At 36.0% G+C, this 25,241-nt stretch overlaps 1 protein-coding gene across 2 annotated transcripts in view; it reads right to left on the reverse strand.

Annotated features, from left to right (window-relative positions):
- Window positions 1-25,241, reverse strand: part of UNC79 (unc-79 homolog, NALCN channel complex subunit) — a 185,738-nt gene that overhangs the window by 155,041 nt on the left and 5,456 nt on the right. For both annotated transcript variants that reach the window (XM_040641500.1, XM_040641499.1), the window contains exons 2-4: window positions 22,019-22,111; window positions 15,091-15,146; window positions 14,278-14,407 (exon numbers count right to left, since the gene is read on the reverse strand). In XM_040641500.1, coding sequence (XP_040497434.1) covers window positions 14,278-14,407; window positions 15,091-15,146; window positions 22,019-22,111 — 279 coding nt within the window. The remainder of the gene's footprint in view (window positions 1-14,277; window positions 14,408-15,090; window positions 15,147-22,018; window positions 22,112-25,241) is intronic.

A 25,241-nucleotide genomic window follows, 5' to 3' on the forward strand; every position in this document is an offset into this window, starting at 1 on the left:
GTCATCAAGACAGTATGGTACTGGCACAAAAACAGACACATAGATCAATGGAACAGAATAAAGAACCCAGAAATGGACCGACAGCTATGTGGTCAACTAATCTTCGACAAAGCAGGAAAGAATATCCAATGGAAAAAAGACAGTCTCTTCAACAAATGGCTTTGGGAAACTGGACGGCAACACGCTGAAGAATGAAACTGGGCCACTTTCTTACACCAACACAAAAATAAATTCAAAATGTACGAAAGACCTCAGTGTGAGACAGGACACTGTCACAATCCTGGAGGAGAACATAGGCAGCAACCTCTTTGACCTCAGGCCTAGCAACTTCTTGTTAGACACATCTCCAGAGGGAAGGGAAACAAAAGCAAAAATGAACTATTGGGACTTCATCAAGATAAAAAGCTTCCACACAGGGAAGGAAATAATCAACAAAACTAAAAGGCAACTGATGGAAAGGGAGAAGATATTTGCAAATGACATACCTTATAAAGGGTTAGTATACAAAATCTATAAAGAATTTATCAAACTCAACACCCAAAAACCAAATAATCCAGTTAAGAAATGGACAGAAGACATGAATAGACATTTTTCCAAATAAGAAACCAATATTACACTATATGTTAACTATATGTTAACTAGCTAACTATATGTTAACCAATATTAACTATATGTTAACTAACTAGAATTAAAATATACATGGAAATGCATTAGACCTAAAATAGGCAAAAAAAAAAAACAGTCAGAGACTTGCACTATCTGACTTCAAGACTGTAAAGCCAAAGTATTAAGATAGTTTGTACTGGTATTGAGATCATTGAAACAAAATACCATCCAGAAATATGCTCACATATATGTGACCAAGAGGCCAATACAAGTCAGAGAATAAACTTTTCAACAAAGTATGCTTGAACAAACCATAAAGAAATAAATGAGCCATACCTACCACACACAAAAATTAAGCTAAACACTTAAATATGTGAGCTAAACTATAAAGTTTCCAAAAGAAAACAAGGAAGACTATCATCTTGACCTTGGAGAAGGCAAATATTTCTTAGGACATAAAAGGCACTAACCATAAATGAAAAAATAATAAATTTTAATTTATCAAAATTAAAACCTCATGCTCATCAAAAGACTTAGGAAAGTAAAATGGCAATCCTATATTGAAGGAAAATATTGGTAATACATAAATCTAACAAATGACTCCTACCAGACTACATAAAAAACAACTGTAAAACAATAATCAAAGAAGTTTAAAACAGAACTACCTTATGACCCAGTAATTGCACTACTGGCTATTTACCCCAAAGACACAGATGTAGTGAAAAGAAGGGGCACATGCACCCCAATGTTCATAGCAGCAATGTCTACAACAGCCAAAGTGTAGAAGGAGCCGAGATGTCCTTCAACAGATGAATGGATAAAGAAGATGTGGTTCATATATACAATGGAATATTCCTCAGCCATCAGAAAGGATGAATACCTACCATTTGCATCGACGTGGATGGACCTGGAGGGTATTATGCTAAGTGAAATAAGTCAATCAGAGAAAGACAATTATCATTTGGTTTCACTAATATGTGGAATACAAGAAATAGTGTAGAGGACCATAGGGGAAGGGAGGGAAAACTGAATGGGAAGAAATCAGAGAGGGAGAAAAACCATGAGAGACTCTTGACTCCAGGAAACAAACTGAGGGTTGCAGAAGGGAGGGAGGTGGGGGGTTGGGGTAATTGGGTGATGGACATGAAGGGGGGGCACGATCTGATAAGCACTAGGTGTTATATGCAATTAATGAATCATTGAACACTACATCAAAAACTAATGATGTACTATGTGTTGACTAATTGAATTTAAATTTTAAAAAAGGGCAAACAATCCAATTAATCCCTATGCGAAAGATTTTATCAGGTACTTCACAAAATAAGATATCTGAATGACCAAAAAGCATTTGAAAAGATACTCAACAACAGTCATCCAGAAAATGCAAACTAAAACCACAATGAGATACACACCCACCAGAATAGCTAAAATTCAAAACACTGACAGTTTCAAGTGTCAGTGAGGGTGTATAGCAACTGAAACTTTCATACATTATTGGGTGAAATGTAAAATGGCATAAACACTTTACAGAGCTATTTAGAATTTTCTTATAAACTCTATGACCCAGCAATTACACTTCTATGTATATGCCCAAGAGAAATGAATGCATATGCCCACACAAGTTTTATATAAAATATTCATAGCAGCTTCATGTATATTGCCATAAACTTGAAACAAACCAAATGTACATCAATATTAGAGTTGGGGGAAAAAACCTGTGGTATATTCATAAAATGGAATACTTAGTTAGCAATTAAAAGAACTACTAATATCCTCAATGACATAGATTAATCTGAGTAACATTATGTGAGTGAAGAAGTCAGACAAAAAATCTTTAATCAGACACAAACACACTTTGATCTCTACTTATATGAATCCCTGAATTATATGAATATAGGAAACATATATAAACAGGAGCAGTGACTACAACAAGGTGGAAGAGAGGGCACTGATCAGAAAGAGACATGACATTACTTTCTGGGGGTGATAGAAACATGCTATTATCTTCATCTGGGTGATGATTAAATGAGCATTATACATTTGTCAAAATTGATCCAGCCATACACTTGATACTTGTGTATTTTGCTATATATAAAATATGCCTTAATAAAGTACTATTATCACTAACAAAAGAGAGATAATGCCTGACAATTTCCCAAAACTGACAAGAGACATCAGGCCATGAAGTCCTATGAACGCCCCCCCAAAAAGACAAACATAAATAATATCACAACTAGATATATCATAGTAAAGCTGCTGAAAAATCAAAAAATAAAGAAAACCTACTCTCGGCAATGGGTAGATCACCAAGACAGAATCAGTAAAGAAACAGCAGATTTGAACACCACAGTCCAAATGAACATGATAAGCATGTACAGAACATTCTATCCAACTACAGTATAATACATATTCTTCTCAAGCACATATGGAACATTTTCTAAGATAGACCATATATATAGGGCACACATATATATAGGCCACAAAAGAAGTCTTAGCAAACTTGAGAAGACTGAAATCATACCACATACCACATATCTCTTATAACCACAATAGCATGAAACTAGAAATCAATAAAAAGAAGAAAACTGGAAAATTCACGAACACATAGAAATTAAACAATACTCTCTTGAACAACCAATGGATCACAGAAGAAATTAAAGAGGAAATAAAAAAGTTTCCTGAGACAAACAAAAATGGAAACATACCTATGGGATGTGGTAAAAGCAGTTCTAAGAGGGAAGTTCATAGCAATAAATGACTACATTAAGAAACAAGAAAAATCCCAAATAAACGACCTAACTCCACACCATAAGGAACTAAAAAGAGCAAACTGAGCCCAGGGCACCTGGGTGGCTCAGTCGTTAAGCGTCTGCCTTCAGCTCAGGGCGTGATCCCAGGGTCCTGGGATCGAGCCCCACATCAGGCTCTCTGCTCTGCTGGGAGCCTGCTTCTTCCTCTCCCACTTCCCCTGCTTGTGTTCCCTCTTTCGCTGGCTGTCTCTCTCTCTCTCTGTCAAATAAATAAATAAAATCTTTAAAGAGAAAAAAAAAAAAGAACAAACTGAGCCCAGAGTCAGCAGAAGAAAGGAAATAATTGAGAGTAGAAAAGAATAAGTGAAAAAAGAACAGAAAAACAATAAAAAAGATTAACTAAACTGAGAATTGGTTCTTTGAAAAGATAAACAAAATCGACAAATCCTTAGCTAGACTAACTGAAGGAAAAAAAGAGAGAAAACCCAAATCAACAAAATTATAAGTGAAACAGGAGACATTACAACTGATACCACAGAAATACAAAGGATCATAAGAGGCTACTCTGAACAACCCACATGCCAACAAAATGGACAACCTAGAAGAAATGGAATAATTTTTAGAAACATACAACTTACCAAGACTGAATCAGAAAGAAATAGAAAATCTGAATAGACTGATTACTACTAAGAAGATTGAATCAGGAATCAAAAACCTCCCAATGAACAAAAGCCCAGAACCAAATAGCTTCACTGATGACTTTTACCAAACATTTAAAGAAAACACCAATCCTTCTCAAACACTTCCAAAAAATCAAAGAGGTTGGAACACTCCCAGACTCATTTATGAGGCGAGCATTATCCTGATACCAAACCAGAAAAGGACACTATTAGAAAAGAAAACTACAGGCCAATATCCCTGATTAATAATAGATGCAAAAATTCTCAGTAAAACACTAGCAAACCAAATTCAGCAGCACATAAAAGCATTTTTCACCACGATCAAGTGGGATTTGTCCCTGGGATACAAGGATCACTCAACATAAGCAAATCAATTAATGCAGTACATCACATTAATAGAATGAAAGAAAAGAATCACATGATCACTTCAATAGGCACAGAAAAAATTCTTGACAAAATTCAACATCTGCTCATGATAAAAACTCAAACTAGGCATACAAGAACATATCTCAACATACTGAAGGCCATATATGACAAGCCCATAGTTAACAACAAATTCAACAATCAAAGGTTGAAAATCTTTCCTCTAAGATCAGGAACAAGAAAAGAGTGCCCATTCTCGCCACTCCTATTCAAAACGGTACTGAAAGTTCTACCTAGATCAATCAGGCAAGAAAAAGAAGTAAAAGTTTCAGAATTGGAAAGGAAGAGGTAAAATTATCTCTATTTACAGGTAACATGATTTTATATAGAAAATCCTAAAGACATAACCAAAAATCTGTCAGATCTATTCAATGACTTCAATGAAGTTGCAGGATACAAAATTAACATACAAAAATCTGTAGCATTTCTATACACTAACCATGAATTTTCTGAAAAAGAAATAAAAAAATGGATCCCATCTACGACAGCATCAAAAACAATAAAATATTTAGGAATAAATTTAGCCAGAGAGGCAAAAAACCTCTATTCTGAAAACTGTAAGACATTAATGAAAGAAATCAAAGACACAAATAAACAGAAAGGTATTCATGTTTATAGAGTAGAAGAATTAATATTATTAAAATGTCAATACTACCAAAAGCCATCGATAGATTCAACGCAACCCCTATCAAGATTCCAATGGCATTTTCTATAGAAGTAGAAAAAACACTCCTAAAATGTATATGGAACCATGAAAGACCCCAAATAACCAAAGAAATCCTAAGAAAGGGGAAAAAAACAGAAGGCATCACACTTCCTGGCTTCAAACTATACTATAAAGCTATAGTAAACAAAACAGTATGGTACTACATAGAAATAGACAAATAGACCAATGAAACAGAATCAAAAGCCAAGAAATAAACTGAAGCACATATAGCCAAGTAAATATTTGACAAAGGAGCCAAGAATACTTCAAGGGATAAAAGACAGTTTCTTCAATAAATGGGGCTGGTATAATTCAATATTTGTATATAAAAGAACGAAAGTGAACCACTATCTTACACCACTCACAAAAAATTTACTCAAAATTGATTAAGGACTTAAATGTAAGACCTGAAACCATGAAACTCTTATTAGAAGACACAGGAATAAAGCTCCTTAACATGGGTACTGGTAATGATGCTTTGGATACAACACCTAAAGCATAAGCAACAAAATCAAAAATAAACAAGTGGGACTACCTCAAACTAAAAAGCTTCTGTGCAGCCAAAGAAACAACAAGTGAAAAGACAACCTACAGAATGGGAAAAAATATTTGCAAACCATATATCTGATAAGGGATTCATATCCAAAATATATAAAGAGTTCATAGAACACAATAGCAAAAACACAAATGACCCAGTTTTAAAAATGGGCAAAGGACTTGAATAGCTGAATAGACATTTTTTAAAAGCAGATATACAAAAGGCCAACAGGCACATGAAAAGATGTTCAACAGCACTAGTCATTGGGGAAATGCAAATCAAAACCACAGTGAGATATCATCTCACACCTGTTAGAATGGCCATGATCAAACAGACAAGAGATAACAAATGCTAGCATGGATGTGGAGAAAAGGCATTCCTTGTGCACTGCTGGTGGCATTGTAAATTGGTACAGCCACTAAGAAAAACAATATGGTGCAGCCTCAAAAAACTAAAAATAAAACTACCATATGATCCAGCAATTCCACCTCTGGGAATATATCCAAAGGAAATGAAAACACTAACTCAAAAAGATATCTGCATCCCCCATGTTTACTGCAGCATTATTTACAATAGCTAAGACATGAAAACAACTTAAGTGTACATCATGGATGAATGAATAAATAAGTTGTGATATGCACACACAATGGAATATTATTTAGCCATGAAAAATGAGGAGATCTTATCATTTGCAACAACATGGATGGACCCTGAAGGCATTATGCTAAGTAAATAGATCAGACTGAGAAAGACGAATACTATATGATCTTGCAAAAAAAAAAAAAAAAAAAAACCCTCATAGAAAAAGAGATCAGATGTGGTTACCAGAGGTGAATAGTGGGGGTAGGGGGCATTGGAGGAAGGTGGTCAAAAGGTTCAAATTTTCAGTTATAAGACAAATAAGCACTAGGGATGTGATGTACAACATGATGGCTACAGTTAACACAGCCATAGGATATATAGGAAAGTTGTTAAGAGAGTAAATCCTAAGCATTCTCATCACAAGGAGAATTTTTTTTCCTTTTTCTTTTCATCTTTCTTTTCTTTATATTGTATCTATATGAGATGATGGATGTTAGCTGAAGCTGTCATGATAATCACAATATATGTAAATCAAATCATCATGCTGTATGCCTTAAACTTATTCAGTGATACGTCAATTCTTTCTCAGTAAAACTGGAGAAAGATATTTTTTTAAATTTAAACCAAACAGAAAAAAATTAAAGAAAAAATTTCAAAATAAAGAAAGGCAATTTACTTTCAAAAGAGCAACAATGACAGCTGACTTCTCAACAGAAATAATGAAAATGAGAAGATCATGAAATGCCTTCAAAGTGTGAAAAGAAAATCACTGCCATAGAATTCTATATACTGAGAAAACTGCTTTAAAAAATCAAGTCAGGGGCGCCTGGGTGGCTCAGTCATTAAGTGTCTGCCTTCATGCTCAGGGCGTGATCCCAGAGTTCTGGGATCGAGCCCCACATCAGGCCCCTCCGCTGGGAGCCTGCTTCTTCCTCTCCCACTCCTCCTGCTTGTGTTCCCTCTCTCACTGTCTCTCTCTCTGTTAAATAAATAAAAATAAATAAATAAATAAAATCTTTAAAAATAAAAAATCAAGTCAGAACAAAGATATTTTCAAACAAATGCTGAGAAAATATATCCCCAGTAGAAGGGCACTAAAGGAAATATAGGAAGGTCATTATTAAGGAAAAATAAATAAAGCCCAAATGGGAGCTTAGAAATAGAAAATGAAAAAAAAAGCCAGAAAAAAGAATATTGAATGAATAATGACTTCAAAGAACAATAATTACATGTTTTAAAATTATAAAAAACAGAAAGAGCATAAAAGCATAGCATGGAAGTTTGGAGGGGCAAAAAAAAGTTAAGATCTTCTGTCATTTTACAGGAAAGGGTTAGAGTACTATTTTATAGTAGACACTGATAAATCAAGAATGCATGGTATTATCTCTAGGGTAATGATTAAGAGAACATAGAAGACTAAGTAACTCAATAAGACAGACAGAATACTTAAATATGATCAATCAGTGCGAAAGACGCAAAAAGGAGAGAAAATAGGGAACACAAAAGAGGCAGAAGAAATAAAATGCAATTAGAAAAATGGTGGATTTAAATCAAAATGCCAGTAATTTGATAGATAGATGATAGATAGATAGATAGATAGATAGGCAGGCAGATATAAACTAAGTGCTCCAAATAAAAGGCAAAAAAATTGAAAACTGAGTTTAAAATATAGAACTGCATGCTGCTTACAAGACACACACGAAATATAAGAATATAAAATAGTTGAAAATAAAAGGGTGGAAAGTTATACTATGCAAACACTCATGAAAGCTGGCATAGCTATATTCGTCTAAGACAAAGTAGATTTTAACACAAATAAACATTACTAGAGATAAAAACATACATTTCATAATGGTGAAAGTTTCAATTCCCCAGAAATATGTTGCATTCTGAATTTGTATGCAGCCTTCAAATTTATACAGCAAATACTGCTAGAACTACAAGTAGGAATACACAAATCCACAGACATAGCAGGAGATTTTTAAATTCTATTCTTGGTAACCAATAGAAGAAAAAGACAAAAATACAATAAAGATACAGAAGATTTGAACTACACAATTAAGAAATTTTATTTGACATATATAGAACACAGTATCAAAGACCTGCCAAATACAAGGGTTTTTTTTAAGCACACAGAACATTACAAAATGACCACGGCTCAACCCCAAAAAAAGCGTAAAAAGTGTTAAAGGAATGAAATAATTCAAAGTATGTTGTCTGGCCACAGAGGCATCAAGCTATAAATCAATATAAAACTTCACGAGGAAAATCCCCATATGTTTAGAAATTAACCATCATCCTTCTAAATGGGTCAAAGAAGAAACCATGAAGGAACTTAAAATTCAGCATAGCACAGGAGGTTTTAGCCAGCGCAATAAGTCAATAGACATAAAAGACGTAAGGACTGAAAAGGAGACATTAAACCGCTATTACTCAGCAATGATATAATTGCACACATGAAATTTTTTTAAGACTGCAAATAAATTATTAGAATTAAAAAGTGATTTAGCAAGGTTGCTGGATACAAGATCAATATACAAGAATTAATTGCATGTCTACATACTACCAATGAAGAATTAGAAAACGTAATTTTTTAAAGATGTATCATTGACAATAACATCAAAAAATAAATACCTAGGAACACACTACGTGAGATATAGGCAAGCCATCTACATAGGAAACTAAAGCAGCACTGAAAGAAACTAAAGAAAGCCAAAATAAATGAGATATACTTCTAGCATATGGATTGGAAGATTCAATATTATAACGATGTCAGTTCCCCAAACTGGGTTCAAAGCAATCTCAGTCAAAATCCTAATAGTTTAGGTGTGTGTCTGTGTGTGTTTAACTTAACACACTCATTAACTTAGCAACTAGCTAGGAATAATCTTGAAAGAGGAAGAAGAAAATAAGGAGGAGAATGAGAAAGAACAGGAAGAAGAGAAAGCCGGGAGAAGACAATGAAAAGAACAGCAGTCACAACAAGGTAGAAAGACTTGCACTAAAGGATATAGTTTTATTATTAAACTACATTAATTCAGACATTATGGTTTTGGGAAAAGGAAAAATATACCAATTAAACTAAATAAAGAATCGAATCCAGAAACAGAACCATCCTTAAACAGACACTTGATTTAGGACAAAAATGGTACTACAGAGCAGTAAGAAAAGGACAATCTTTTCAATAAATGATGTTGAGTCTACTGATTATTCACAGAGAAAAAAAAATAATTGACCCTTACCTCACACCAGACAGAAAAATTAATTTCAGGTAAATCTAAATGTACAAGGTAAAAAACAAATATTCTAGAAGATAACAAAGAATAATATCACTTTGGCATAGGGAAAGTTTTCCTTAGATAGGATATAAAGAAGAAGATTGCTAATTTGATTACATTAAAATAAGAACTTCAGCTCATCAAAAGTCATCATTTACAGAGTAAAAAAATAAGAAAAGATATTTTGCAGCATATGTTACTAACAAAGACTATATAAAGAAGATACTCAAATAGCCAATAAATACATGGAAAATTGTTCAATTTCATTAATCAGGGAAATGCAAGTTATAACCACAGTAAGATACTTCTACATACCCTTGAAGATGGCTAAAATTCTGAAGAAAATAAAGCATTGCCCAAAATGTGACTTATAGACAAAAAGAACTCCCATATACTAATAATAGGAGTAGAAATTAGTACAACACTTTTTGAAAAACAGCTTACAAATAAAAATAGATATAAGCAGGGGAGGGGGAGATGAAAAAAAATTAGCTATATGCATACTCTCTGATCCAGCAATCCCACCCTAGGCATACACCTAACAGAAACGTGTGCATGCATGCACCAAAAGATAAATAGAAGGACGTTCACAACAGCATTAAATGTAATAACCAAAAAGCAGGAACCCAAATATCCATTAGTAGTAAAATCAATACATACACTGTAGTACATTCATTTTGTAGAATACATATAGCAATAAAAATGAATGAAATACAGTTATGCTCAACCCACAGACAAATCACACACACACACACGAATAAATAATGTATGATTCTATTTATATACAATTAAACAATAGGCAAACCTAATCTTTGATGTTGGAAGTCAATTTAGTGGTTACCTTTGGGACAGAAAAGGAAGGTAATCATGGTGGTAGACATGGTGGGGGATGTTCCCCGTACACGTACAATTTGTGTGTTTTTCCACATGTGTATAATGTACAAATAGAAAAGGTTTAAAACACTTTTTAAAGCTTGTGGCGATAAAATAACAAAAAGATAAACAAGAACTCAATAATGGAGAAGTTACAACATAAAAGGTAGACCTTTTGTACTTGTATACAACTCAAGAATCCCACAGTACTAATATAAAGTTACATATCTGGTAGCCTAGACCAAAGTCTAACTTGGTAGCGCTTATCTTTAGTTATTCTTTATCACGTTTGCACTCTGTCCTGGAAATGTATCTCTTGTGCCACATCTTTCGTTCCATAGTTCATATAGGAACTACACAACAACTGGGGCTGATCTAAATTATTTACTAGTTGAGACACAGTCACCCAAAAAAGGCTAAATAATTTCTTACTCCCCCACAGAAGCAGAACTTTATAGAACAAAGTAATGGTTGTTTCCATTGCCAAGAAACTTCCTCCAATTTTTGCATCTTTAAGACTCATACTTAATGACCACAATAATTGAAGTACTTTTTGTTCTTGGTAAATAACAATAAGCCCAAAAGAGGCAAATACTGCAGATTACCAAATCCCCATTGTTTGATCTTCTTCATGGAAGCTATAATTATTCTTATGTTATTATGCTTTAAAAGCAATAAATAATTTATATACACATACATGTACAGTTAAACTAATGGTTAATTACTAACAATAATTAAATCTACATGGCTATAAGTGTGTTCATAGTGTTATTCTTTAACCTTTTCTGTATTTTGAAAATGTCACAATAGAAGCTTGGGAGGGAAACCTTGTATAATTATATACAATATGAACTCTATTTTGTTTTAAAATATGCATCAAAAAAACTAGTGAGAAATATACCAAAATGTTAACAATGGTCATTTCTGGGTAGCAGTATTTTTTCCTTCTTGTATATTTCTATAATTTTTCTAAAAGCAAAGTTTCCTTTTAAAAAAATAATTTTACTTTTTAAAAAAGAAATAAATCAAGAAGCATACAAAAGTGGCTGGTCCCTAAGAAAGTATTTTATCTTTGAGTTTCCAAGCCCATAAAATTCTGTATCCATATAATTTTTATTATTAAGAATAAAGTATATTTAGAGTTGGAGTGCCATCTAAATACTGATGATACTTTTCAGTTCATCTTTTATTGTGCAGACATCGTAGAAAATTTCTAATGCTCCAGGTAAAGTTTAATTAAAGAACTGAATTGACAGAAGTGATGTCATACTGTTAGAACAGGAAAATGTGGGTTTTCAATGAAGATAAATTAAGTTCAAATTCAGCTGTGTTCCCTTATTATCTGTGTGAATTTAAGGATTTCACTCAAACTCTGTTCCCACTCATCACCTGTAACATTGAAATAAGAAAACCTACCTCTCAAGATTTTTGTCAGGATTAATTGAGAAAATGTCTATAAAACCCAATAGGATGCTTGGTCCATAATTGTGTTCAGTTGGGAGAAGGCTAAAATATTAAGTGAGATAGAAGCAACTAGAACAATGTCTGACAAACAGCCCGTGCTAGATAAATAGTAATATATGGACCAGAACCATTAATTTTTTCCCGTGATCTCTTGTGTCCTGTACAGAATGCCATGGTCAGTTAGAATGGGGGTTCCAAGAGAGTTGCTTCCCCAGGGCCTTGGACGGTGCCTGGCAGGTAGCAGGCACATAATGCCACACAGTTGAAAGAATGGAAGTGGGTAGAGGTATGACCACAAGAATGGACAGAAGGATGAATGCTGGTAGACAGAGACATCTTGTTCAGGTAGGCCAAGAGGTGAAAGACTGAGCTATTCTGGGGAGACAGGTTCTGCTGGCTCTTCCCAGCAGGTACCGTCACAGAAGTAAATGGAAGCCACTGTCAGTTTGCAAGGCTTCTGGGATATTCTGAACAGACAAATCTCATTGTGTTGACTTCTTCCTTTAAAACCTATCTGTGGTTTCCCTTTGCTGTTAGGATAAAATCCCAACTCCTTTGCAGGCCCTGCCAGGCTTCCTGCTTATCTCTAGCTGCTCTCCCCCTGTCACTCCATTGTCTGGCTACACATAACCTTTTTCAGTTCCTAAATAGGATCATGCTATCTCTGGCCTCCAAGTCTGAACCCATGCTGTTCCTTCTGTCTCAAATCTACATTTTATCCACTCATGATTCACTCTCCCTTTGACACTCAGAGTGTGCATTATCTTTCAGGTATCAGCTTACCTGTCACTCACTTGAGAACCTTCCTTGACAATTTAACCCTCCCCAAACCCGCCCACCACCAGGGTGAGTTCAGAGGCCCCTGCTGCGTATTTCCACAGCTCTCTGTATTTGCTCTACCTTAGTACTTACTACACTGTGAAGTGGTTTCCTGGTCTTTCCCAGAAAACTGGAATGTACATGCCAAGATATTAGTGATTTTCCTTTTTTCATTGCTTGACCACTCAGTGCTTAGAATAACACCTGGCTAATAGCAGACACCCCATAAATATTTGTAGTAAGTGAGTCAATTTCCATCTCCATCAAAGCTCCATGGGGTCTGGTTCTGAATCGGTTCTTACATCATCAAGAAATAGTGCCTGGCACATAATAGTAACTCTTCAAATATTTATCAAGTAAATAAATTTTATTTGATACTAGGTCCCCATTCATATATCATATATCATGTAAATGCTTATTTCAGGGATCTACTGAGAAAAAGTTGAATATTTCAGTCATCTCATCTATTTTATTAATGCTTCCAAATTTTTTCCTATTTTTACAAATTATCCACTTAGCAACACTTAAGCATTCTCTACTATCCACAATTTAAAACACCAATGATACCAATATCCATTTTTTTAAAAAGGTACTATTTAACTTCATTGTTTTAATTAACATTATTGCTACCACTAAAGCTAATATTATTTGTTCTGAATTTAGAATAAGCCTACCAAAGACCATCAAAGCCCAAAAAGCAGGTGTTAATATCTCTAACATTTGGTTTTAATCAGAAACATAAATCAGACAGCTGTATTAAATTAAATCCCCTTTGAACCACTTCAAATCACCTTTGGAAAGACAAGGAATACCAAGAAAGAAGGAGATTCTCAGACCATCAGTGTACAATCTCACAATAACTCGAATAAAAGCTAACTTTGCCAAAATATCCCCCTCACCTATTTTCATAAAAATATGTAGACAACCAAGTTGGGGGAGAGGGTAGTCAGGGGCATCAGAAACTCCGTTAGCCATAGGTTCCTTTTTTGATTTTACAATATGTAAACATAAACAACACATAGGACCTGATGCTTGTTTATTTTTGGTAAATATAAGCCTTTACATTCAAATTCAATGTCTTTATTTCTTGGTTATTAGTTATACAAATATTCACTGATTATTGACTCTTCCTGTTCAACTAGACTCACAGGGTCACTTACTTTTTATTTAGCGTATGAACTGGTAATGTCGAATATGCAAGTCTTCTTATCTGAGTAGAATTAGCCAGTTGGGGTTTTGCCAAATGGCTGGCAAATCTGCAGCAACACTCACTGCTCACACCTCTGATTAAGGTTAGTGATAGTTAGGACCCCAGTCCAGCTATACTGCAAGTGAGACCAAGACTTGGGCCATTTGCTATGGTGTCATAGAGGCTTTTGAAACCAATTTTCATTCATGTATTTATACCACCCAGCTTCAGAAAGGGTTTATGACAATAGCTTAAAGGCACATAAATATAATCCATCCAGATTTTTTAAATAATAATAATAATGACAGTGAGGCAAGTGTGGCATAAGAGAAATAAAAATGGGGCATGACAGGGTAATTCCCTTCTTACCTGTGTACTGCAAGCCCCTATATTCACTTATTGCCCCAGGAGGCTTTAAATTGGGCCAGTAATGGAACAGCATTTGCACAGCTGGAGGTTTCACCTGTGAAGGCCCGTAGGCTATCACATACAAAAGGTCCTAGAGGAAACAGGAAGCATACTTGGACTTAGCATCATCAAATAAAGATGAAAATAGCTCATTCAACATTACCAAAGCAGTGCAAATTCCAGTAGAAGGGTTGGGGGTTCCTTTCCCTGCCAGCATCTCACCATCCAGAATGTGCTTCTCAGATGAGATCATATTAAAACATGACTTTTTATTATTTATTTATGGGTCCTGTAAATAATCACCTCCCCTCCCCTCCCGGTAAAGATCAAAACTACACTGTCTTTTAATGAACCCTTCTCTACTCGTGATAATGTTAAAGGAAGATTTTAGATAGCATGAACCAGTTTGCCAAACACTGTGTTTTTCAAATATTTTTCTAAAACCCATTTCTTAACAATCCACATCTCTCCTATTTGAAAGAAGGCAGGTTCTTAAGCAACATTTCAAATGAAATAAAATTGCCGTGTAATACAATATTTGTTAAATTCTAAGAATAAGAGCTATCCAATTACTTTTTCTATCAGGTCACTGTGTTCTTCAAGTATCATTTCTGCTTTAAATAATAAATTAACCCAGAAGGAAAGAATTCCAGGTTCTCCCACACCAAAATAATGGGACATCAATAAATCTGACCTGTTTTAATTGGCAAATATTTTTAGTCCATTATATAAATTGAGTTTGTGCCTAGGAGTTAAATTTGGCCCAAAACTTACTTTCCAGACTTCTTGCTTATATTTCATGAGGCATTCCAATAATTGACAATGATACACTGTAAGGAAGAAAATATAATTTGAATATGAATTGTGTCAGATGAAATCCTCTGAGATATAATAAAATATATTACTATGACTTTTCATCTAATCAGTAAATTAGAAGAAGAATGAAACTGGACCACTATCTTACCCATACATAAGAATAAACTCAAAATGGATTAAAGACCTACATGTGAGACCTAAAACCATAAAACTTCTAAAAGAAAACATAAGCAATAATCTCTTGGACATGGGCCTCTGCCATATATTTATAGGTATGTCTCCTCAGGGGAGGAAAACAAAAGCAAAAATAAACTATTTGGACCACATCAAAATAAAAAGCTTTTGCACAGCAAAGGAAATCATAAACAAATAAAAAGGCAACCTACCAAATGGGAGAATATATTTGCAAGTAATATATCTGATAAGGGGCTAATATCCAAAACATATAAAGAATTTACACAATTCAACACCAAAAAAAATAAATAATCTGATTATTTATTATTATTTATTTATTCAGGAGGACCTGAACAGACATCCAGATAGCCAACAGACACATGAAAAGACGCTCAACACCACTAATCATCAGGGAAATGCAAATCAAAACCACAATGAGGTATGACCTCATACCAGTCAGAATGGCTAGTGTCAAAAAGACAGGAAATGACAAGTGTTGTTAAGAATGTAGAGAAAAAGGAACACTTGTGTACTGTTGTTGAGAATGTAAATTGGTACAACCCTTGTGGAAAACAATATGGAGGTTCCTCCAAAAGTTAAAAATAGAAAAATACCATACAATCCAGTAATTCCACTACTGGGTATTTACCCAAAGAAAACAAAAACACTAATTCAAAAAGATATGTGCAACCCTATGTTTATCGCAACAGTATTTACAATAGCCAAAGTATGGAAGCAATCCAAGTGTCCATCAATAGCTGAATGGATAAAGAAAATGTGGTATATAATATATACAGTGGAACATTACTCAGCCATAAAAAAAGAATGCAATCTTGCCATTTAATGTGACAACATGGGTAGACCCGGAGGATATTACACCAAGTGAAATAAGTCAGACAGGGAAAGACAAATACCACATAATTCCACTTATATATGAAATCTAAAAATCAAAACAAACAAACAAACAGAAACAGACTCATAAATACAGAGAACTGGTGGGTGCCAGAGGGGAGGAGGGTAAAGGATAGGCAAAACAGGTGAAGTAGATTGAGAGGCAGAAACTTCCAGTTATAAAATGAATAAGTCACGGAGATGAGAAGTACAGCATAGGGAATACAGTCAATAATATGGTAATAATATTGTATGGTGCCAGAAGGTGACCACACTTATCACAGTGAGCACTGAGTAATGTACAGAATTGTCGAGTCATTATGTCATACACCTGAAACTAATATAAATGTCAGCTATATTTCAATAATAAAATTTTTAAATAAGAAAAAGTTTTAATAGAATAAAAAATTACTTATTTCCTTATAGCATTCATACATTTCAAAAATCATGTAAGCCTTGACTTTATCAAGCTTTTTACTAAGATTCTTCATCTTATTAACAAAAGAAATATTAAGGTCAATCCCTAGTAATAACAATTATATAATATAAACTTACATCAGTGTAATCAAGAACTACACAGGAAAAAAAAAAATGGCCTAATAGGAACATCTATTGAGTGTTCATTATGTGTCAGGTATTATGCTAAGAGCCTTACACATATTATCTCCTAAACACCATGTTGCAGTGAAGAAACTTACTTAGCTTAGTTTCCTATCTTGCCCAAGTTTGCATAGAGAGCAAATGACAGACTGATGGATTAGCGTGGGAGTCTTTCATTTCTCAGGCACCAAGTCCACCTCGTTGAGGAATTCTTAGAAGCTCTGAAACAGCAAGCTTCTTTGATTTGCCCGTGTTTACTTAGGAATAAAAGATACCTCCCCCTAGTTAGATACCTGTTTTATATCTTCCCAAATCTGTCATCCAACCCTGTCATAGCCCTGAAGTCGGTTTCTCCTTAGTCACTGATGACCTCTATGTCATTCAATTCAATGGACATACTTTAGTCTGCTTCTAACTTGACCTTTAGCAGCATTCAGGACTGCTGACCCCGTCTCCTTTGCAAAACACTCTTCCCTCAATTTCATGACTAACCCTCTCCTATTACCTACAGCAGACACTGTTGTTGCTACTCAACTGCTATCAACAACCCTTTCTTCCGTGTCCATCCCCCAATGCACAGACCAGAAAGCAAGACACTTCCCCAGGGCCCCTTGGAGCTAGGGATGGCTGTGTGACTCAGTTCTGGTCAGTAAGACCTAAGAGAGAACCTGCTGGGAGGGGGGGGCTTCTGAAATATTTTTTCTCTGTGATAAAAGAGGCACAACAGTAGCCTTTCTCTAATTATCCTGATAGATCCTGTTACCTGTTTGTGGATGTGATTGTGTAAAAATAAAATAACCCCCACCATGGCAGCCATCTTGCAAACCTGGGGGGAAGTCCAAGAGAAACACAATGGCGCCATCTCAGGCCCCTGATACTGGGGCGCTATCTGTAAGACTTCCCACTAAGTAAACAAAGTAAACAACAAACGTTCTTGTAGTTCAAAGCTTCTGTTAGTCAGCCAAACACATCCTAACAGATACATCCTCTCTGCCTCCCTGGCAAGCTCATCCTCTTCCACTGGACCATTATCCGCTGGAGTTCCTGAAAGCCTGATCATAAGCCCACTCCACTTTTCATTCTGTGCTCTCTCCTAAGCAATCTCACACTCATATACAATTTCAGGTACCATCTATATGCAATTTAATAAAGGCCACTGGACACTTATGTGTAGGTTCAAAGTTCATTACCTCTAGCCCATAGCTCTGGACTGAGTTCCCGGCTCATAATACAACTTCCTGATTACCATTGCCTCTTTTTTTTTTAAGTAAGTTGATTTACTTGCACTTTTGTGTTTTGGACATATAGAATTATTATTGAGATTATGTGTGAGGTTTTTCCCCAGTTTGACTGAGATATAATTGACATATAACACTGTATTAGTCCAACATATGCCATCTCCTCTTAAATGTCTCAGAAACACCTCAAACACGATATCTAAAACAGATTTGTAAGTGTTCCTCGGAAGCCTGGTTTTCTTCTTCCAGTGTCTCTTTTCTCAATGAATAGAACCACCATGCATTCAGTTTTGCAAGCCAAAAATTCACCATATCTGATATGCTATCAAATCCCATCAATTTTACTTTCTAAATACTTTTCTCAGTCTCAATTACCCCTGCCTTTTTCACATGCCCAGACAAATGACATGGCTCCTCATGGGTCAATCTACATCTATTCCTTCTAATCCATTCTCAGCTGCGGTTGGGGTGACACACACACAACCACACAAAGTCCTCCAATGCCTTCCCATTAGACTCGGATAAACACCGGACTCCCAGACAGAGCCCACACATCCTGCATGTTCTGGCTCACAGACGCCCCCAGCCTCACCTCCATGAGGCAGCCCTTACTCTAAGCTCCAGCTATACCAACCTCTCAGTCCCGCCTGCTTGCCAGGCTTCCCTCTGACACGAGACTCTTCTACCAGAATCCCCCACCCCCATAATCCTTGTCAATGCTACTCATCCTTCAGTCCTCAGAGCAAAGGTTACATCCCCAGAGAAGCCCTCTCTGACCTCTTCAATAAAAGGAAATCCCCTTTTATAGGGGCTCATTGTGCAAAGAACATCTTTCCAAGAGCTTGTCACATCTGAAACTTTGCATTTACTTTTCTTTTCCTTTTCTTTCTTCTGTTTTTTTTGTTTGTTTGTTTGTTTGTTTTTTGTTTGTTTTTTCAGAGAGGGAGAAAGAGGCAGGGGGAAGGGGCAGAGAGTAAGAGAGAATCTTAAACAGGTTCCATGCCCAGTAGGGAGCTGGATGCGGGACTTGATCTTAGGAACCTGAGATCATGACCTGAGCTGAAATCAAGAGTCGGATGCTTAACTGACTGAGCCACCCAGGCGCCCCTTTACATCTGCTTTTATAATTATTTAATTCATGTCTTCCCCCACCACTACCATATAAGCTTCATGAGGCAGGGGAAGAGGTCAGTTCTGTTTGGCTAACCCAGATGTCTCCAGTGTCTGGCACAGACTAGCTATTCAGTGACTATTTATTGAATATATAAATAGTCCTCTGGAATTGGAATTTTGTTCTGAAGCCATCAGTGAGTTCTCAAGTACAGATGTTCCTGGCAACTTTTTCTTTCTCCACATGTCTGTCACATACATGAACCCAATTCACAGCAGTCCCCTGACTGCCCCATGAACAGACCTAGAGAGTCCCTTTGTGTAAACTGCTTGCCCTCCCAGATTGCCCCACTTACCCTATCAATCAAAATGTTATCCATATTTTAAGACCCATACTTTGCTCAAGTGGCACAAAGCTTTTCCTAATCATTTCAATCCATAGAGTTCTCTATGAATTAATACTATCTATGTAATTTATAGATAGAATAATACTAATAATTTATAGATAGAATACTAATAACTAGTACTCTATTTTAATAATTAGTATATAAATACTAATAATTTATAGATAGAATTAATACTATCTATAGTATTTATTTTATACCTTTCACATACTACCTTACATTGTAAATTAATGATTTATGTGAATATGCCTAATGTTTCCAATGTGACATAAGCTTCACAGCAAGCACCATATCTTATACTTCTGGGTGGTTTTCACAATGTCTAGCTCAGAGCCATGAACAAAAGACTTACTCAGTTAGTTGAACAAGGTCTATGCTCCACCCCTGATACACCATGGGCTACAAGGACCAAGCTGCCACTTGCTGCCTCCCACAATAAACATTCAAACAAAAAAGCCCTACCATTGGGGCCCTGAGAGCCTCCTGGTGGATATCACCTCACTCTTAACACTTCCCCACAACACAAGACTACCTGTGGGTCCCAAGTGTAATTTTCAGCATGGACTAGCGGGCCACAAACATCCCCCATGAACAGATGAAGATACAGATTTGGACATAACAGAAGTAACACAGTCTGATCATAGTGGTTTCCCAGGGAAACATTCAGCTCCAAGAAGAAAATGGCAGATTGTAGCGATTTCCTTTGCTCTTTATTGAGCATTTACAATGTGCCCGTCACGATGTGAGGTTAGCCCTTCACATACACCGAACTCATCAAATGCTCACGACGTTTTAAGGCACTGCAGGAATAATTATTCCTGTTTTAGAAATGAGGAAACTTGATCTTAGGGAAGTTAAAAAACTTGCTCAACATTAACACTAAATGGCAATTTACTGGTGAGCTCAGATACGAACCCACAGACCTCCAAACTCAAAGTACATGATTTTAGGCCCCCTGCTTTACTGCCTCCCAACTTAGAAATTAGGACCAAAGCCTCAGGAGGAGACGTCAACTTACTAGACTCCAAATAATGGGTGTTTTTGGAATATAACATATAATAAATATAAATGACATTTTGAGGGTCCTTTAAGCCAGAGTGAGATATGAGATAGAACTTCCAAAAAATTATATATTTTAATTACTCATACAATGACTCGATTACTCAAGGCGTTTCATATTTAAAGGGTAACACTCCAAATGAAGAAGCATTAAGATTTAAACATGAGGGGCGCCTGGGTGGCACAGCGGTTAAAGCGTCTGCCTTCGGCTCAGGGCGTGATCCCGGCGTTACGGGATCGAGCCCCACGTCAGGCTCCTCCACTATGAGCCTGCTTCTTCCTCTCCCACTCCCCCTGCTTGTGTTCCCTCTCTCGCTGGCTGTCTCTATCTCTGTCGAATAAATAAATAAAATCTTTAAAAAAAAAAAAGATTTAATCATTTTTTCTGGGCCGTCTGAGTGGCTCAGTTGGTTGAGCATCAGACTCTTGGTTTCGGCTCAGGTCATGATCTTGGGGTCATGGGATCAAGCCCTGCATCAGGCTCTGCACTTAGCATGGAGTCTGCTTGAGACTCTCTCTCTCTCCCTCTGCCTCTCCTACCCCCTTACCCTTGCTCTCTCTCTCAAACAAATAAATAATCTTTTTTAAAAAAATGAAACATTTTTTCCTCATCCTGTGTCAAAAACTTGATTATTGTCTATAATATAATTAAGTAGAAGGTTGAAAACAGTGTCACTTTCCAAATCAACAATAAATGAGAATTAAAACTGGGAGTTCACATCTTTGCATGTGATGCCAATAGTCAGCCACTTTTTAGGTCAGTTTCCCAAAGTTCATATGTAATTATACTGATGAATAGAAATGAAACCTGTCCAACATCACTACTTATGGAAGAAATACAAGTCAAAACAATGAGATATTATTTTTTGTCTATCTAACACAATACAAATTTTACGATACTCAATGACAGGTTACAATGTACTTTCATATATCTAATGAGACTACTAAAATTTTTTCTAGTCCCTTAATTCTTTAATCCCTCTTTATGAATTTATTCTAAGGAAATAATCAGAAATATAGTGAAAAAAATTATGCGCAAGGATACCAGTGTGGCATTAGAGTAGCAAATTCACAAAATACTAACAGAGGTTATCTTCAGTCATTAGAATCGCAGTGATTTTTATAGTCCTAATTTAACTTATGCCTATACACTTGTATTCAATTTCTAGTCAATGTCCTAAAATTGTGTCCCCAAACATTCTAAATATATCAAGAGCCAGCAAGATTAGTGCTAATAACAAAGACAAGGGGAAGTTATTTTGACTCAAAAGTCTGTATTATAACACATCTCCAGTGTGGTCTATCCACCAAGAGGAGTTCTTCTCACATGAGAATTTCTAGCCTACTCCTTTCATATCTTGTTTAACAATTGTTTTTGAAATTAATCAAGCCACTCGAATTTCCACTGACCTGGGTTGGATGTGTATTGCATTGCAATCATTAGCATGGATGATGCAGACAGATTAACGTGGGCAGGAACGCCTTCTCTCCTTGAGGAACCCACTGAAAAACACATTATTTCATTAGATACAATTAATCTATATATATATATATATATATATACTTTTTAATTTGCATATAGCATGAGAGGTGGGAAGACACTTTGTAAAAAAAGCCTCAACCAATTCAATGGATGTTTTGCACAAATAAAACCGCAAAATCTGTCCTCGCATACAAATGCCACGACAGTCATCATCCACGGCAAACATTTCGTGAGAATCTACAAGGAGCAGAAACAGTGCCAGAGTGTGATGTAATGGTTTTATCAGAGATGTACTTAGATGGGATCTCTGCTCCCAAGATGTTTATACCCAGGTGGGAAAGAAAGAAAAAACAAAATCTTCCACGTGCCCAAAAGGCATGTCGGAGGTTATTCCACTAAAAGTAAAAATAAAATTTGCTTATTTTGAACCCAGCTTGAATGTGTTAACTTTTAGAGATGCAGATAAAATAACGGTCTGCTTATACTGGGGACCTTATTGATTCAGTCACACACACCAATTTCAAACCGCATACTGTAATAAAATTGTATATCAACTTAAAAATTATTTTCAACTCTTCACAGATCATGAAACAATTTTGTTCCAACCTTCATATGTAAGTCATCAGCAGCATCTCCATCACCAAGAGAATAACTTTTAACTTTCCAGAGCTTACCGTCTCCATATCCAACAGAGTTGTTTGAAAGAAAGCACTTTTTGAGTCTGTGAATAGCACTGTCACTGAACATTTTATCCTGTGCCACAAGTATTCAGCCACAAAGCAAGCTGGTGTCTTCAAAACTCATCTTACAGCTGTGTATCCGCGCTCTCCACATGATAACCACTTACATCCTGCTTTTAAGACATCTTTAAGTGGCTTGTTTACAATGACATCCAACACTACATTATATTTCTTTCTCTCTCCTTTTTAGTGGCATATCAGGTAACTCCAAGTTGCATTCAAAACCAGCACCGATGGAGGTCATTCAAGATAATACTCCAAAGAGTTGTTGTCTCCAAAGACTACTTTATTATTCTAACCAGTAATTGAGAGACAGCTTGCATGGGAGAAGCTTTAAAAGGACTCAAATATAAAATGAATTCCTTTTCTCAGGGATAATAGTAGGAGAAATCTCTCCTTATAGTTAGGCTTGTGTGACAAACTGTCAAGAAAGCATGAACAAAACGGTGTCCGGTAAGTATGATACCCTCCATCAACTCTCCATTTCCTACATACAATGGGGAAAACCACTAATGTGGGTAACAACAAAAAAGCAGATGACCCACAAATCTGCTTTACTTTATTTTGTTTTACATTAAAGTGCAGTATGTGGAAATAAAATCTCACCTCCGTCCATAAAGAATAAAGCAACTTATAAAAAAACGCATGTATGAAAGAACCATTAAAACACAAATACAAGATTTGTCGTATAATAAAGTAGAGAACACAGAGAAAATTTAACATGATTCTATCCTTTTTTTTTGCATAAAAGACTTTGAACACCACAATAGATGGTGACCTTTACTATAGCTTTACAGAAATAAGCAAGCAAATAAATAAAACAGATCTACCATTAGTTTTATTCCGGTTCCATTTACCTGAATTTGCTTTTATTAATCACTTGCAGCTGGGCTGCTGCTACCCCACCAAGCAAGCGAGAGTCAGGTAGATAAACTAGTTTGGCTGTGCAATATAAATGAGTATTACTAAGTATACAGAGATCTGCAGATCGGGTCAATGCTCTTGGATGGTAAAGCTGGTCAGTCAAGGGTGATTAATCAAAGAAAGAGAACATTGAGCCAAATCCTAAAGAACAAGACGCAGTTGCTCTCAGACTTTAGCCAGGGAGCTTGTTCCAATCCAGCTTTGGGGCCCATATCTAGAGTCTAACTCCGTCAGTTTGTAAGCAGAAAAACTTTAATAAGCACATCAAGTGTTTCTGACGCAGGTGGGCCCTGAGCCTGGTGGAAGGAGCATTACTAGAGGGATGGGAAATAAGGAAGGTGTCCAGGTGTGGGAGGGAGAATTGTGTGGCCCTGTGCCCTTTGCTTAAGGGGGAGGGGGAGTGAGGAAGGAAGGTCTTGTCTCTGACATACTCGAGGAAAAATAATTACATATATTTAAATAATTATATATACACATATATATGATCCTCTTGGGGTAAGTGTTTTCACCTTTGTTGAAGTTCATCTGAAACTTTTTAATAATAAACGTTTCTTTAAAAAAATAAAAACTACTATAAAGGGAGGCTGAGAATCCCTGTGCCTGGAGGCCTTTAAAAATGGGAGAGATGCCCAAAATGTCTCGATGATTTAGGTGAGGTCTATTTGGAGAAGAGCCTAAATGGCTCAGTGACCTTTGGCTGTCCCTTTTACCCCTACAAATCCATGCTCTCCCTCAAGTGTGGTCAACCACAAAGCCAAAAGCATTCCCCTGGCTCAAGCCCTAGGAAATTGGCTCCAGCGCCTCTATAAACAGACAGTGCCTTGCAGTTGCTTAGTCTTCTAACAGACTCAATAAAATCACCGCAATTCTAATTAATAAACGTGCACAGGCACACATCATTTATTGAATCTTGGTAAAAAGGCATGCATGATGTAAACAGATGTGTAGCTTGTCCCCATGAGGGTATATAAAGCCAAAGCTACATACAATGAAAGGAAGAAGAGAATTAATCAAAATAAGAAAATTTTACATTTAATATTATGCTCAGGAAATAGAATTCCAAGTTTTAAGACCTATTTCCTGATCCTCCCGGCACCACCAGAACAACCATTACCAGCATCCCTTTCCTCTACGAGCAATAACAATTACTTAATCTGTTCCTGCATTTTATAGTTCCTAATGTACTATCATGTATAGTTCTTATATGATTCTTACCAAAAGAAATAAATAAGTAGGGGTGCCTGGGTGACTTAGTCGATTACATGTCCAACCCTTGATTTCGCTCATGATCTCAGGGTTGTGAGATCCAGCCTATGTCAGGCTCTGCGCTGGAGCTGCTTAAGATTCTCTCTCCCTCTCCCTTCCTCCCACACCACCACCACTTATACTCTCTCCCTCGCAAATAAATAAATAAATATATAAATATATAAAGCTTAAATAAATAAATATATGGGGAAAGCCATTTTATAAAGAGAAATCAGACTAT

This window comes from Ursus maritimus, unplaced genomic scaffold (assembly GCF_017311325.1).
Source record: "Ursus maritimus isolate PB19 unplaced genomic scaffold, ASM1731132v1 scaffold_25, whole genome shotgun sequence".
Classification (NCBI taxonomy): Eukaryota; Metazoa; Chordata; class Mammalia; order Carnivora; family Ursidae; genus Ursus; species Ursus maritimus.